The sequence below is a fragment of the Musca autumnalis genome, unplaced genomic scaffold, assembly GCF_047663935.1.
Source record: "Musca autumnalis isolate F117 unplaced genomic scaffold, ASM4766393v1 scaffold_3, whole genome shotgun sequence".
NCBI classification, from domain to species: domain Eukaryota; kingdom Metazoa; phylum Arthropoda; class Insecta; order Diptera; family Muscidae; genus Musca; species Musca autumnalis.
In genome coordinates this window covers 207,445,747-207,459,477 of record NW_027411866.1, presented here as the reverse complement: position 1 = coordinate 207,459,477, position 13,731 = coordinate 207,445,747, and the positions used below count along the sequence as shown (strand labels likewise).

Sequence of the window (13,731 nt, the reverse complement as noted above, 5' to 3'; positions counted from 1 at the left end):
CTGGCTCCACTGGGGAGTCTTTGCAACACTTGTTCCCCCCAAGTCCCTATAGTGCGGACTAAACATTTGGTCGCTTCGGGCCGAATAAACATTTGGTCCAATCGAACCGGATCCTCCAGTGAATTGGTTTACTTCTGGAATCCCACTAAAATACAGTCCACAATCCCATTGCTGCTTACTATTATCGGTACGTATAGTGCATAGTGAGCATCAAAATAAATAAAAAAACAAGTGTTCGTTTGTTTGTTTGGTCGTTTTGCAACGTCACATATTCCCTTTTTTTGTTAATCGGTCAAAGTCCAAATCGTGGACAGACATACGGGGATAAAAAATCAAAACAAAATAATAAATATTTTCTTCTAATATTTGGGTTATTTTTCGTTTCTCTTCTTCTAAATTTTCGCTGTAAATTTCATTTACCTGCTTCTACTTATTGTTGTTGCAAAATTGGTTAAAAAAATATTCCCTAAAAATATCATTGATTTGCATTGATCTGTTTTCGCTAGCTTTAGCAGTGTAAATATTCAAACATACTTTCATAAATACATCGGTTACATATTTACACTGCACGGCCTATTCGTGGTCCCTTCTGTGCTGGTACACACACGTTTGTATTGATACATACTCCAGCATCGTCGTTCTGTTGTTCTGTCCAGTCGGTCAGCCAGTCAGTTGCATGCGAATGTATACACACACGCATGTACGCATAAATATTGCATTTTGGTAATTCCTCTTTCTGTCGTGTCCGTTTTTATTGCACACTCTCCCGCCGGTGTATTATTACACAGTACCCGGTCAGTAAATTAGTACTGTGACACATATTATTATATTTTATAGTAAATATAATAAATCGGTGTCAAGGAACTTTTTAATAATATTTGTGGACATTTTGGAATTGCGTGCACCCTACAATCGGTCAATTGGACCTTTTCTTGTGTAGGGCGTTATTTAAAAGTATTTATTGCGATTGGTATATATTTTGGAATTTCAATATAGTTTGAAATTTTTGTTGCATTATTGGACACAAATACACTACATTCGGTGGTTATTTGTATAAATTTAATATTGCATGCACCCTATAACCGGTCAATTGGACTTTTTCTTGTGTAGAGTGTATTTTAGGAATTATTTGTGCTAATTTTGTAATTATTTTTCTGGAATTTTGATATTGTTCGAATTTCCTGTTGAATTTGTTGCCACCAATACACTGCAATCGGTAGTTATTTCGTGCATTTCGCCGATAATAGATATTTGTTTTTGCTTTTTACTGCACTATCGTATAGTGCCGTTTGGCTAATAAATTTGTAAATTAAATGGTATTATTGCTATTATTATTTGCTTTTGGAATTTGAATATAGTTTCAAATTGTGGGTAAATTAAATGGTAATTTACATATTTTTGGAATTTAAATATTGTTTCAATTTCCTATTGTGGATTCTTAGGTTGTTCCTAGACCCTTAGAATTGTCAATTGCATTTTTTGTTGATTTTCTTTGGAATAGTTTAGTGCAATTTTTGAAATTTTGAAAATCGTTTCGAATTTAAGCACGCTACAATTGGTAGCTTGAGAATTTCTCCTTTTGTGGCAAATATTTTAGTGTGCATTTTAGCGATATTAAATATAGTTTAAAATTTTCAATCTGAAAATTTCCGCTACAATTGCCAAAGATAATCCTGTTGGATGTTTCATTGATTTTCGTTGAGAAATCAGTTTATTTGGTTAAATATTTCATTTAGTAAAATTTATCTTTTCTTCAGTGTTTTGATATTTTATTTCTGGATAAAATTGAGTTTGTCGCACATTATTTTCTAGTCATTTCGTTGACATTATTATTAGTTGAACTCTCTCTACGATTTTGTTGATTTTGATTTGTCTGCAATCTGTGCACTAAAAATGGCTATCACTCCTATGACTTTATTTATTCTTGCTTCTAAGTCTATCGTGACTTTCGCCGCAAACCTCAGCGCATTAAAAGAAGAGGACATTGACTTTTTTGACCTTGAAGTTAGGAGTGAAGAAATTGGAAAATTGTGGAAGAACTTACAGGAAGCTTTTAATAAATGCCTCTCTTCTATAGAAAATCCCGAAAAAATAAATATCATTCAAGAAAAGTATAAGGAGACGCATCAAAAATGTATAAATTGTTCGTCAATAATAAATAGATTGTTGTTAAAGTTTTGTAGTTCTGCTAAAATGTCCCCGTACTTATTGGAAAATAGTTCGGTAGATTCCTTAACGGAGCATCCCGGTGATATTTCTTTGAAAAGCCTGTCGTGTGATGCAAATGTTAAAGACCTGAGTTTGTCGTCCCACACTTCTCGTGATGTGGGTACCCAGGTATCTAATTCTACAATATCGAATATTGAGAATCCTAGAGCAGACCCAAACTTCATGGTTGAACTTCCAAATTTTAATAGCAATCATAATCTTGCGTTACCTCCTTTGGATATTGAGGTTTTTGATGGAAATTTTCTTAATTGGCCCACTTTTAGAGACTTGTTTAGTGCGGTTTATATAAATAACTCCCAGTTGACAGATATTGAACGCATGTGTCATCTGGTTAGTAAAACTAGTGGTGAGGCTCGAGAAATCGTCTCGAAGTTTCCTCTGACTCATAGGAGTTTCCACCTGGCGTGGAATGCATTGAATTCCACTTATAATAATCCACGATTGCTTGTCCACAATCAATTGAAATCGTTGTTTTCACTTCCTGTTTTGGATCAGGAAACCAGTTCGGGACTAAAATCAATACAGCGTGGAATAAATAGTTGTCTTTCGGCCATGGCAATTTATGAAATACCTACGGATAGTTGGGATCCGATTGTGGTTTTCATTTGTTTGCAAAAATTGCCTCAGATCACTCATGCTTTGTGGGAGCAGAGTGTGAAAAATAAGTCTCGTCTTTCAACTTGGAAAGAATTAGATGCATTCTTGACAGAGAGAATTCGTACTCTTCTGTGTTTGCACGAGATGAGAAATGTTGGCACGTGCTATCTATCGGATTGTAAAGTGTCTTCTAAATCTTGTACTTCTTCTCCTCACTCTTCTCCCAGTCCCAAACTATTCTCGACACCTCTTCCATCGTCGCCCAAGACTTGTTGCGTTCTTTGTGCAGAGCAACAACACAAATTAAATGTTTGCCAGTGGTTCGTAAATTGTACGCCGTTGGAAAGATTTAAATTGGTCAAAAGGCATCGTTTGTGTGTGAATTGCCTTCAGAAGGGACACGAGGTCAAAAATTGTAAAAGTCGTTCTTGTCGCAAGTGCAATCAGAGGCATAACACTCTATTGCACAGAGATCGCTCTATGGTGAGCAGTCCGAGTCAAATTGTGACTCCCAGAAGTTCGAAGTTGTCAGCTTCAGCTTCCACCTTTCGGCCTAGTACCTTAAATAGTAGCACAAGTTCGTCTACATCTAGCGCTCCGTCGACATCGGTCGATAATTTAGTTCGACAATCCTTCCACGTAACTCAGAATGGAAAAGTTCTATTGGGAACAGCGCTGGTGAATATCGTTCATCAGGGTGCTTCTTTTCCTGCTAGGGCGTTGATCGACCCCGCTTCTGAGTCGTCTCTCGTTTCGGAACGACTTCAGAAGGATCTGGGACTCCAGGTCCACTCCAATAAGTCGTCCATATCTAAAGTAAATAATTCTGTCACAGCTACATGTCGTAAAAGTTGTACATTGAAACTTCGTAGTTGTGGTGACAGGTCGTCTATTTATGAAATTTCGGCGTTAGTTGTAGATTCGATATCGGGAAATCTTCCCACATTTTCGGTCACTTCGGACCTTAAGTCGGATTTGTCGAATATAGTTTTGGCAGATCCTCAATTCGGCGAATCGCGCCCAATGGATATTTTGATAGGAGCAGATTTGTACCCGAAGATAATTAAAAATCATACTCTTCGACTTTCGTCCGGTTCGCTGCTCGCTCAAAATACATCATTTGGATGGATTGTTACGGGTCCTGTCACTTAAATTTGGTTTTTCGTAAATCGTACGGAAAAATAGTTGTAAAGCGGCCTCAAACAAACATAACGAACGTTAGCTCACGTTGCACTATCGTTCGCAGGGTCCCTAATGGCCCTTTCGTTAGCCAGGTCTATAGTGATCTGCACAACAGCTGGGTCCCTAATGGCCCAGTCGCTTGAATGGTCCCTCATGACCATATTTACCGCGGGGTCCCTAATGGCCCGGGGTCCCTAATGGCCCAATCGTTTAGTTTGTAAGGCTATCACATGGTCCCTAATGGCCATATTTACCGCGGGGTCCCTAATGGCCCGGGTCCCTAATGGCCCATCGTTTAGTATGTAAGATTGTTTTTGAAAAAATGAAAAAAAAACAAACAAAAATTGGAAAAAAGTAAAAGGTTATGCTCACGCCTGCACTATACCAATAATGAATACTTACATATATACATTGCACTTATTTTGTTAAAACATTTGGATGTTTCAAGGGAGGCGGCAAATGTTTAAGTTAGAATTGATTATTTGATTTAAATTAGCCCTATGAATTGCATAGGCATATTCGTTGAAATCTCCTCATTCCCATTTATTACATCCCTGTAATAGTATGAGAGATTTCAACGAATATTCACTTGACAACCGCCCTTTTGAAGCATCTATGCAGATGTCAACATAAACATAATAATAAACAAAAACAAGAGATCGATCGACAGCTGGAATCGCAAACAACTCCCGCGCTTTATTGTAAGCTCTTGCATGTACATATCGTTGTACGAAAGGTAATATTGTTTACCATTGAATAAACACCGGCAGTTGAGCCAAACCATTTACTAAAACTATTGTGTTTTATTTTCTTATTCTATTTTCATTGTTACCGACGGCCAAACGCACGCATTGGGCGTACTGGCTCCATTGGGGAGTCTTGCTGCACTTGTTTTCCCCCAAGTCCCTATAGTGCGGACTAAACAGAAGGTGCAGTTTACGCATTGGCAGATGTACTGGAAAAGTACAAGGCCGGTATTACTGCTATACAGGAAATACGATGGAATGGGAAAGGCGTCACAACAACACATAAAGGTGACGCACTGTATTATAGCTGCCATGACATAAAGCATAAGTTTGGTTGCGGATTTGTAGTTGGTCGGAGGTTAAAACATCTGGTCTCCAGCTTCACACCAGTGAATGAAAGACTTGCTACAATTCGAATAAAAGCAAACTTCTCCAACATCAGCTTTATATGCGCTCATGCACCCACTGAAGACAAGGACGAACTGACCAAAGATATACTTTATGGGCGCTTAGAAGTAACATATGACAGTTGTCCGGCCCATAACATTAAAATTATTCTAGGCGATTTTAATGCCAAAATTAGAAAGGAAAATATCTTTGGCCCAACAGTCGGAAAATTCAGTCTCCACAGTGAAACATCGACAAAGGTATGAGACTGATAGACTTCGAAGCGGCAAAAAACATGGTAGTTAGCAGCGCCATATTTCAACATCTCGACATCCATAAGGGCACCTGGCTGTCTCCAGATCAGAAAACAAGAAATCAAAATGATCACGTTGTGATAGATGGAAGACATTCATCAAGCGTGTTGGATGTGCCCTCGTTCCGAAGAGCAAACATAGACTCGGACCACTACCTAGTTGCAGCAAAGGTACGCACCCGGTTAAACGTAGCAAACAAAGTACGAACAGATACAACACGAAAGTTAAACATCGGTAAGCTGCAAGCACAACAGATAGCCACAGCATATTCCACTCAACTAGCCCAATTGCCTAATCAATGCACTCCCCATCCCGATAACATATCAGCGCAATGGCAAAGCATTGCCCACTCCATGCAAACAGCCGGAAAATCCATACTTGGATACCAAAGACCTCAACCAAGGAATCCATGGCATGATCAGGAGTGTCGTGCTGCTACCGAAGAGAAAATTGCGACATATAGGGCTACATTACAATCCGTTGCAATGCGTAGCGCACGAGAAAGGTATCGGGAGAAAAGGAGAGAGGAGAAACGTCTTTTCCGCAGGAAAGAGAGAGAAATGTAAAAGCGGGAGTGTGAAAAAATCGAGATGTACAGGAGCCAGAATGAAGTCCGAAAATTCTACCAAAGAGTGAAGCATCAAACTGATGGCTTTGGTACAGGCACCTTCTCCTGTAGAGACCAGCAAGGTAATTTGGTAACTGATACAGATAGTGTGCTCAGATCCAATCCCAGAAGATGGTATTGAATGTATACCGCCCAGCCAAGATGAGGTAAAGACAGCAATAAACCGGCTGAAGAATAATAAGGCAGCAGGAGCCGATGGCTTACCAGCCGAACTATTCAAAACCGAAGGCGACACGCTGATAAGGTGTATTCATCAGCTAGTTAGCACCATCTGGCAGGAAGAACGAGTACCCGACGATTGGAACCTGAGTATCCTGTGCCCCGTCCATTAGAAAGGGGATAAGACTGTATGCTCTAACTATAGGGTCTCCTCCAGGGCAAATCTTGGAGAAGACCCAAATGATGCAGATCGACACCTACCACCTTTTTGTCGATTATAAAGCAGCCTTCGACAGCCCACTACGTTCAAAAGTATTCCAGGCCATGTCTGAATTTGGTATCCCCGCAAAGCTCATTCGGCTTTGTACAATGACTTAAACTGACACGAAATTCTCAGTTAAAATAGCAAAGAACCTCTCCGAAGAATTTTGTAGAGGTTTCAGGCAAGGAGACAGCCTCTCGTGTGATCTTTTCAACATCCTGCTGGAAAAGGTTATTCGAGAGGCAAACGTCAAAAAAAGTGGCACAATCTAAACCAATAGCCACATGTTACTTGCTTATGCTGATGATATGGACATCATTGGACTATCAGTAAAAGAAGTAACAGATACCTTTAGGAAGGTCGATTAAGTCTGCTAAAGTGGGTCTGGCGGTAAACGGCGGGAAGACTAAGTTGATGGTGTCGACGCGCAATGCGTCCAAAGAGATCGGAACAACTGTTGACGTTGGATCCTATAATTTTGAGGTAGTAAAAGACTTCGTCTACCTCGGCACCGCCGTAAACACAACTAACGACATCAGTTGTGAAATAAAAAGAAGAATTGTATTGTCTAACAGATGCAACTTTGGCTTACGTAAGCAGTTTAAAAACAAAGCCACATCTCGTCAAACAAAACTAACGCTTTACAAAGCATTGATACTACCCGTGCTGATGTATGGTTCCGAAGCCTGGGTATTTGCGCAAGCAGATAAGGCATTGCTTGGCGTGTTTGAGAGAAAAATTCTTCGAAAGATCTACGGACCAATCTGCGTTGACGGTGAATATCGACGTTGCATGAACCACGAGCTGTATCTGCTATACAACAGTGTTCACCAGCAACAACAAATTCAACCGCTGCGTGCACACACACGAGATTATCTATCCCTCTCTAGATAAACATCGTGTGCGTTAATTCATTGCTAAAACAAAGAAGATGATCGGTGGTGAGGGTAACGTTCAAACACACCACAGTTGAGATTGTGTGTGTTCACACAGACACGGCTCGCGAGCCCAGTGGTGATTAACACTGCTGTACAACGACATCAATATAGTTGAACGTATTGAGATGCAGCGATTGCGTTGGCTAGGCCATATCATAAGAATGAGCGATGATGAACCCGCTAAAAAGGCGTATAAATATAAGCCGCTTGGCGGTGCACGCAGAATTGGCAGGCCAAAGAATAGATGGCGCAAACAAGTGGATGAAGAGATGGCAAGGCAAAACTTTTGAGATTTTGTCCTTTATCTTTGTCGGCAAATACATACGTTTTTTGTGAAAAGGTGTTTCAATTCACACAGGTTTCTTAATTGAAAAAGAAACTATCCACAAAAAAATGAATCCGCGATATCTTCAAAAATATTTTTCGCAATTTTTTTAATTTTTGCAGTACATAGCTATTTCCGCCGTTCTAGTGGATTTTTACGATCTATGATTTATATGATCCGAAACTAAAATATCGCAATGCACCAGCACACTCAAGAGAATATTGTTTTGGAAAAAATATTGCACTAAATGTTGGCTTTGGCAGTAAATTGCAGTAATGCTGTTTGGACTATATATTCAATATACATATCAAATTATGCGTAATCGCAAGTACCTTAATCCTATTATTGGCTTTTCGAAATACCCGAATGCGAGTCCCAGTTAAATAAAAATTAAAAAAAAACAAAACAAGGGAGAAAAGGCTATAGTCGGGGCCGACAATGTGATACCCTACACCACTACCCCTGTACATAAGCTTTTCACTCGTAAACATTTTCTAGGGAGATACTAAATTTTTCACCTGGCTATTGTACCAATTGACTTTGGCAAACTGAAACAAAATAATTAATATTTAATTTTATATTTGACTTCTGCCGACATCTACTTGGTACTGATTGAACGCTTTGCTGGTCTTCTTGATTAATCGTTAATACACCAATAGAAGCACAAGTATTTGTAATTAGAGTAAAAACTTCCAATGCGGGTCTCCGTCCGACTATAGCCTTTGCTTACTTGTTTCAAATGTCCGAAATCCAAATTGTAACAAATTTAGTACCATTTAGCACTTCTCGTACACATATGTACGGACTTCCAAAAGCATTTCCTTTCCAGCCTTGATTCCTATACCAAATTACAAAATTCTAGCTATAACAGTTCAAAATATACAATTGGTATCAAATTTAGTAACTTTTAGTACTTTACGTGCACTTGTATGTCAAATTTCCAAAAACCCTTCGGTACATCTTTCAAACTCTCTATCAGTAACCCTCATTCCGAATTTCAAAATTCAAGTTCTTCCCGTTTGTCTAATACAAAGGGTACCATATTTAGTAGCTTTTAGAACTTCTAGTTCGAACTTCTAGTTCGAAATACTAAAACCCAGTCTTATCTCATGCCTACTCAACAGGAAAAAACCCGCACTCAAAATTTCAAACTTCTACCTTTACCTGTTTCGTCTGGGCGATAATCTGTCAGTCACTCACTCACTCACTTATCACTAAGCTCTTTTATATATTAAGATAATAATGTTATTTCCTTTTGTTTTTTAGCTTCACATGCAACATCTGCCGGTTTAGTGAATTCGTTTATACACGTTGTTATGTACACGTATTATATGGTTGCTGCCGCGAAACCGAACATCGATTTAACACCATGGAAAAAAACATTGACCAGCATGCAGTTGATACAGTTCGTTCTAATGGGCATACATTATTCACTTCCTATATTGTTCTATAGTTGTGATGCTAAATTATTCTGGATACAGGTAGCATTTATACAGAATTTGTTTATGATTGCAATGTTTTCAAATTTTTATTATCGTACATATATAAGAAAAAGTGAAAAAGTTAAAACATAAGTACAATTTTTGTGTAATTTTTTTGTTGCTATATTATATTATAATTAATATAAACAAATGGAAAATATTGTTACGAAAGTTAATTTAGTTAAGTTAATTTCGATGAATTTCCGTTCATACTACAAGTCTGAATTGTAACGTAAATTTTTATTAAGCCTTTACTTTATTTAAATCAAATTTACAACAACAACTACTGTATAGAATACCACTAACTATTTACAACAACAACTACTGTATAGAATACCACACACTATTTTCCATGTTTATTTTGTTATTGTTGAACTCTCTTTTTCATATGTATTTGTTTTTCTAATAATCTAGTAGGCCGGGGGAAGCAATGGTGAACGAATGGGTAATGCAGAACTAGTATGATTTATTGATTACATAACACATAATTGTTAACCGCGTGTCCTAGGATTGTTATATAGCATTTCCAAATTAAATGAAACCTTTTCCAAATTGAATGAAACCTTGTAACAGACCGTTTGTGAAGGTTGTATGAGGACATACAATAAAACACCAAATGTTTAGGTTTTAAAAGAATACTTTATTCACTCTCTATATTGCGGTTGATGCTCTGCTATCAGTTTCAACTACTTAAGGAGGTGCCGAGGTAGACGAAGTCTTTTACTACCTCAATATTATGGGAACCAACTTCCACAGTCGGTCCGAGCTCAATGGACGCATTGCGCGTCGACACACTCAACTTGGTCTTCTCACCGTTTACAGCCAGACCCACTTTAGCAGATTCTCCTTCGACCTTTATAAAGGTATCAGTTACTTCTTTTACTGATCGGCCTATGATGTCTATATCATCAGCATAAGCAAGTAACATGTGACTATTGGTGTAGATTGTGCCACTTCTTTTGACGTTTGCCTCTCGTATAACCTTTTCCAGCAGGATGTTGAAGAGGTCACACGAAAGGCTGTCTCCTTGTCTGAAACCTCTTTTGGTACCAAACTCTTCGGAGAGGTTCTTTCCTATTTTAACTGAGGACCTCGTGTCAGTTAAAGTCATTTTACAAAGCCGGATGAGCTTTGCGGGGATACCAAATTCAGACATGGCTTGGAATACCTTTGAACGCAGCGGGCTGTCGAAGGCTGCTTTATAATCGACAAAAATGTGGTAGGTGTCGATCTGCATCTCTTGGGTCTTCTCCAGGATTTGCCGCAGGGTAAATATCTGGTCAATGGTGGACTTGCCAGGTCTAAAGCCGCATTGGTATGGTCCAATTATCTCGTTGACCATTGGCTTTAGTCGTTCGCACAATATACCTGACACGATCTTGTAGGCAATAGGAGTAGACTTATGCCCCTATAGTTAGAGCATACAGTCTTATCTCCCTTCTTGTGGACGGGGCACAGGATACTCAGGTTCCAATCGTCGGGTACTCGTTCTTCCTGCCAGATGGTGCTAACTAGCTGATGAATACACCTTATCAGCGTGTCGTTTCCGGTTTTGAACAGCTCGGCTGGTAAGCCATCGGCCCCTGCTGCTTTATTATTCTTCAGCCGATTTATTGCTGTCTTTACCTCATCTTGGCTGGGGGGTATACATTCAATACCATCTTCTGGGATTGAGACTGTGGTATCTTCGTCGTCTTCGCTGCTATTGGATACCAACAGTTTTGAAAAATGTTCTTTCCATATCCTGAGTACACTATCTGTATCAGTTACCAAATTACCTTGCTGGTCTCTACAGGAGAATGTGCCTGTACCAAAGCCATCAGTTTGATGCTTGACTCTTTGGTAGAATTTTCGGACTTCATTCTGGCTCCTGTACATCGCGATTTTTTCACCCTCCCGCTTTTCCATCTCTCTCTTTTTCCTGCGGAAAAGACTTTTCTCCTCTCCCCTTTTCTCCCTGTATCTCCCTCGTGCGCTACGCGTTGCTACGGATTGTAAATTAGCCCTATATGCCGCATTTTTCTCTTCGGTGGCAGCACGACACTCCTGATCATACCATGGATTCCTTGGTGGAGGCCTCTGGTATCCAAGTATGGATTTTGCGGCTGTTTGCATGGAGTGGGCAATGCATTGCCATTGCGCTGATATGTTATCGGGATGAGGAGTACTTTGATTAAGCAATTGGGCTAGTTGAGTGGAATATGCTGTGGCTATCTGTTGTGATTGCAGCTTACCGATGTCTAACTTTCGTGTTGTGTCTGTTCGTACTTTGTTTGCTACGTTTAAGCGGGTGCGTACTTTTGCTGCAACAAGGTAGTGGTCCGAATCAATGTTTGCGCCTCGGAACGATCGTACATCCAACACGCTCGATGCATGTCTTCCATCTATCACAACATAATCAATTTGGTTTCTTGTTTTCTGATCTGGAGACAGCCAGGTACCCTTATGAATATCGAGATGATTAAATCTGGTACTGCTAACTACCATGTTTTTTGCAGCTGCAAAGTCTATCAGCCTCATACCATTGTCAGATGTTTCACTGTGGAGGCTGAATTTCCCGACTGTTTGGCCAAAGATATTCTCCTTTACAATTTTGGCATTAAAATCAACTAGAATGATTTTAATGTCATGGGCAGGGCAACTGTCACATGTTTCTTCTAAGCGCTCGTAAAATATATCTTTGGTCTGTTTGTCCTTTTCTTCAGTGGGAGCATGAGCGCAAATAAAGCTGATGTTGAAGAATTTAGCTTTTATTCGAATTGCAGCAAGTCTTTCATTCACTGGAGTGAAGCTGGATACCAGATGTTTTAGTCTCCGACTAACTACAAATCCGCAACCAAACTCATGCTTTACGTCATGGCAGCTATAATACAGTGCGTCACCTTTAGGTGTTGTTGTGACGCCTTTTCCAATCCATCGTATTTCCTGTATGGCAGTAATATCGGCCTTGTACTTTTCAAGTACGTCTGCCAATGCGAAGACTGCACCTTCTCTATAAAGAGTGCGAACATTCCAGGTGCAGATTCGCAGATCATGGTCCTTAAAACGTTTGCGGGGTTCGTCAACTTTAGAGGGGGTTGTTTTTCTTTTCTTTCGTTTTTTCATAGTATGCTGTTTTTTCTAGGGGAGGGTTACTAGCCCGACGCCCAAACCCAAGTTTTTAACGTTCTTATGGGAGAACGCCCGGCACATGTTAGCTCACTACCTTTAACGGGTGTTAAAGACAGTTCCCCAGGTGACACCACGGGGAGGTCAGTGTCCACTTGAGATGAAAGAGGGACCAAGATAAATCCTGGGCTTTGCCATGTTAAAACCGGTCAGGACCGTTGCTTGGTATCTTCCATCCCCTGCAAATATCTGAAAGCCAGTCATTAAAATATTTGGGCATACATCTACAAAGTAATTTAGCATGGTATACTGCATAAGTTCAGAAATAAATTTGACGTAGAAACCAAATTTCTACTATATAATTCTTTAATTCAGAGTCACTTAAACTATTTGGCGTTGATATATGCCTATAAGAAAACTAATCATTTAAAATCATTACGAAGATGCCAAAACAAAGCACTTAAGATCGTATTTAATTTGCCGCAACTATATTCTACGTATGAATTATACAATAATGTTGCAGGAAGGATATTGCCCTTAAATGGAATTTACAAGTTACAACTTCTAACATATATGTATAGACCTGTAAACACCATTGGTCACCGATCAATCCAATTCACTACTAATCAGACTTTGGTAAATACAAGGAACTCATCTAATTTACAAGTGAAAAGATGCCGGCTACAAATGCCAAAACAACGAATTGAACATAATGGTTGTTTAGAATTTAACCACATTCCAAATCACATTAAATGTAATCATCGTTTAAAAGGGAACTTAAATCCTTTTTGTCAAGTACTATTGAAATGCTTTTGATGTAATTTTTCATCTTTTAACTTTTATTTGTGTTTTAATCAATAAATATACTTTATACTTTATATATTTTAATATTTATATATTTTAAAATGTTACACGTCACAAATTAGTATTTTATTAACCGATTAGCCCCTGTAAAGTCTATAAGGCGGTGGGGCAGCATTAATGAACTGTAATGTAATTTTGATGAATAAAGAATTAATAAAAAAAAATCAAAGTGATTGAAAAGCAGATCTTAAAATTAATTTATCCGAAATTTTGTGTGGGAGGTACCAGAAGGAGTGAACAAATATAGTCCATATTCGATCTTGATCTATATTTGGTGGATATATTGGATGTGTAAAGTACGGACCAAATCGGTCACTCCCTTAAAGAGTTATTGTGAGAACAATTTTTCCGAACATTTTTGAACCTTTGTGGTGGAGGTATCGGAAGGAGTTGACCCATATAACCCATCTTCGAACATGATCTAAGTTTGGACAAAATATTATGAATGCCAAATTTTGGGCCGAATCGGCAGATCCGTTCGAGAGTTATCTTGCGCTCCAACCACTACACA

The 13,731-nt window shown here is 39.0% G+C and overlaps 1 protein-coding gene across 1 annotated transcript in view; it reads left to right on the top strand.

The window, feature by feature from the left end:
- The window catches only part of LOC141398770 (very long chain fatty acid elongase AAEL008004-like), a 37,211-nt gene extending 23,975 nt beyond the window's left edge, over positions 1–13,236 (top strand). Inside the window, exon 4 of the mRNA XM_073976421.1 lies at positions 9,034–13,236. Within this exon, the coding sequence (XP_073832522.1) occupies positions 9,034–9,341 (308 nt within the window). The 3' untranslated portion in view covers positions 9,342–13,236. The remainder of the gene's footprint in view (positions 1–9,033) is intronic.
- Positions 13,237–13,731: the final 495 nt, after the last annotated feature.